The sequence below is a fragment of the Mustela nivalis genome (genome assembly GCF_964662115.1).
Source record: "Mustela nivalis genome assembly, chromosome: 17".
Taxonomy (NCBI): domain Eukaryota; kingdom Metazoa; phylum Chordata; class Mammalia; order Carnivora; family Mustelidae; genus Mustela; species Mustela nivalis.
This window is the reverse complement of record NC_139036.1, coordinates 45,166,057-45,167,867: the sequence shown is the minus strand read 5'-3', so window position 1 is coordinate 45,167,867 and position 1,811 is coordinate 45,166,057. Positions and strand designations below refer to the sequence as shown.

Sequence of the window (1,811 nt, the reverse complement as noted above, 5' to 3'; positions counted from 1 at the left end):
AGGAAGCGCACACCGCCCTCCGCGCCCTGCCCCAGGCAACACACATCCCGACACACAGGCACACACGCCCCGCGGAGGTGCGGGTGGGAAGCCGCGGGAAGCCCGACGGCTGCAGTTTTATTACAAGGTTTCTTTTCGAAAGCAGAATCAGGCCGACAGGCGCAGCGACTCGGATTCTCCCACAACTTCCCCCACCCCGCCCACCCACAAACACACAAAACTCCCACGCCGGTGACCTCGGTCCCGGGCGGCCTCGCACGACCCCTCCCGCCCCGCCACGCCGAGGCGCCCACAGGACCAGCTGGGTGTGGAAGTCCCTTCCCGCGCCGCCGCCTCGAGTCCCGCGGTGTCCCGGTCCTGGGGGGCCCCGGGGGCCCGTCACTGTCCCTCGCGCGGCCAGCCCGGCGGCGGCGGCGGCGGCAGAGCCCGAGCGGGGCACGAGGGTCGCGGTCTCCCTTCTCTTCTGCTGGCGGGCCGGGCTGGGGATCGCGGGCCGGGGCGGCCTCAGTACAGCCCCAGGATGGCGGCTCCCACGTCCTTGGAGGGCCGGCGCTCCTGCATCAGAAAGTTGATCATGCTCTCCGACTTGATGAGCAGGTTGCAGCCCAGGAAGAACACGCCGAAGACCACGGTGAGCGACAGCACGCAGAGCACAGCGATCTGCGCCACGCGCGACACCCACAGGCTGCGCTCGTCCGGCGCCAGCCCCGCGGGGACCCCGTCGCTGGCGGCCAGCGGCGCGCCTCCGGCGCAGCAGCCCAGCCACGTGCCCAGCCCGTGGCTGCGGTTCCCCAGGGCGGCCCCGCCGCCGCCGCCCAAGCCGCCCTCTGCCTCCAGGCCGCTGTGGTTCAGGAAGGTCGCGTTCATCGCCGCTCAGCGCCCGACGTCTCCGCGCGCGGGCCGGGGCGCACGGGGAGGCCGGCCGGCGCCCGCTCTCCGGGAGACGCTGGGGTCCGGCTGCGAGCGGGGAGAGGGGAAGGCAGGAGGGCGCCCGCGAGCCGGCACCCCTCGGGCCGCCTGCCCCGGGCACCGGGCAGGAACCGGCGGCCCGGAGGAGCGAGCAACAGGCGGCGCGGGAGCTGGAGCCGGAGAGCCGATCGCTCGTCTCGGTCGCCGGCTGAGCTGCGCGCCCGCCCCGCCGCCCCTCCCCTAGCAACGGCCCCGCCCCCGCCATCCCCCTCCCCTGCTGAGCCCCGGGGGCGGCAGGCGCAGCGCCCCCCGAGTCCCGAGGCTGGAAGGGACTAGAGATGCAGAAGCCCCGCCCCCGGGCCGGCGGAGGCCGAGCCCCCGGGGGCCGCGGCTGGCTGCTTCGGGGTGGAAGATCTCCCCGAGGCGCCCATTCCGGGATTCGGGGCTCCTGGCAGTTAAGTTCTTCCTGAAGTCTGCCCTAAATCTCTTCTCCGCTCTCCGGCTCCTAGTAACTCTTCCTGGACATCCGAGGAGTAGCTGTGACCACCCCCCCACCCCCACCCCCACCCCCGACATCAGCTTCCCTCGCCTCTCTCTTCTCCACCGTGGCGGTGGCGCCAGGTGCCCAGCGGTCTCGCACGCCGCTCCCCGCTCCTCCCCGCTGTCCCCACGCTGCAGGCAGTGGCGGCGGGCGGTGCAGCCTCCTTCCCACCCTGCCCCCACCCTGCCTCACTTGATCCTTTTATTTTAATTTAAGAAGTTTATTGCGGGTTTTTTCCATTCCTTTTTACAAAAAAAAAAAAAAAAAAAAAAAAAAAAAAAAAAAAAACTCGCATCATTGTAAACTAGTTAGAAAGTACGGATTCGCATAATGAAAAAATCCTACCACCCAGAGTGTCGAC

General features: G+C 69.3%; 1 protein-coding gene across 1 annotated transcript; it reads right to left on the bottom strand.

Annotated features, from left to right (window-relative positions):
* Nucleotides 1-232: 232 nt before the first annotated feature.
* RPRML (reprimo like) lies at nt 233-1,106 on the bottom strand. The gene has a single exon (XM_082706783.1). The coding sequence runs from the start codon at nt 865-867 to the stop codon at nt 505-507; it is 363 nt and encodes a 120-aa protein (XP_082562909.1). The 5' UTR covers nt 868-1,106; the 3' UTR covers nt 233-504.
* Between the last annotated feature and the right edge of the window lie 705 nt (nt 1,107-1,811).

Bases quoted from the DNA above. Each gene is read 5' to 3' on its own strand.
- RPRML (XM_082706783.1), bottom strand. From the start codon at position 867: ATGAACGCGACCTTCCTGAACCACAGCGGCCTGGAGGCAGAGGGCGGC.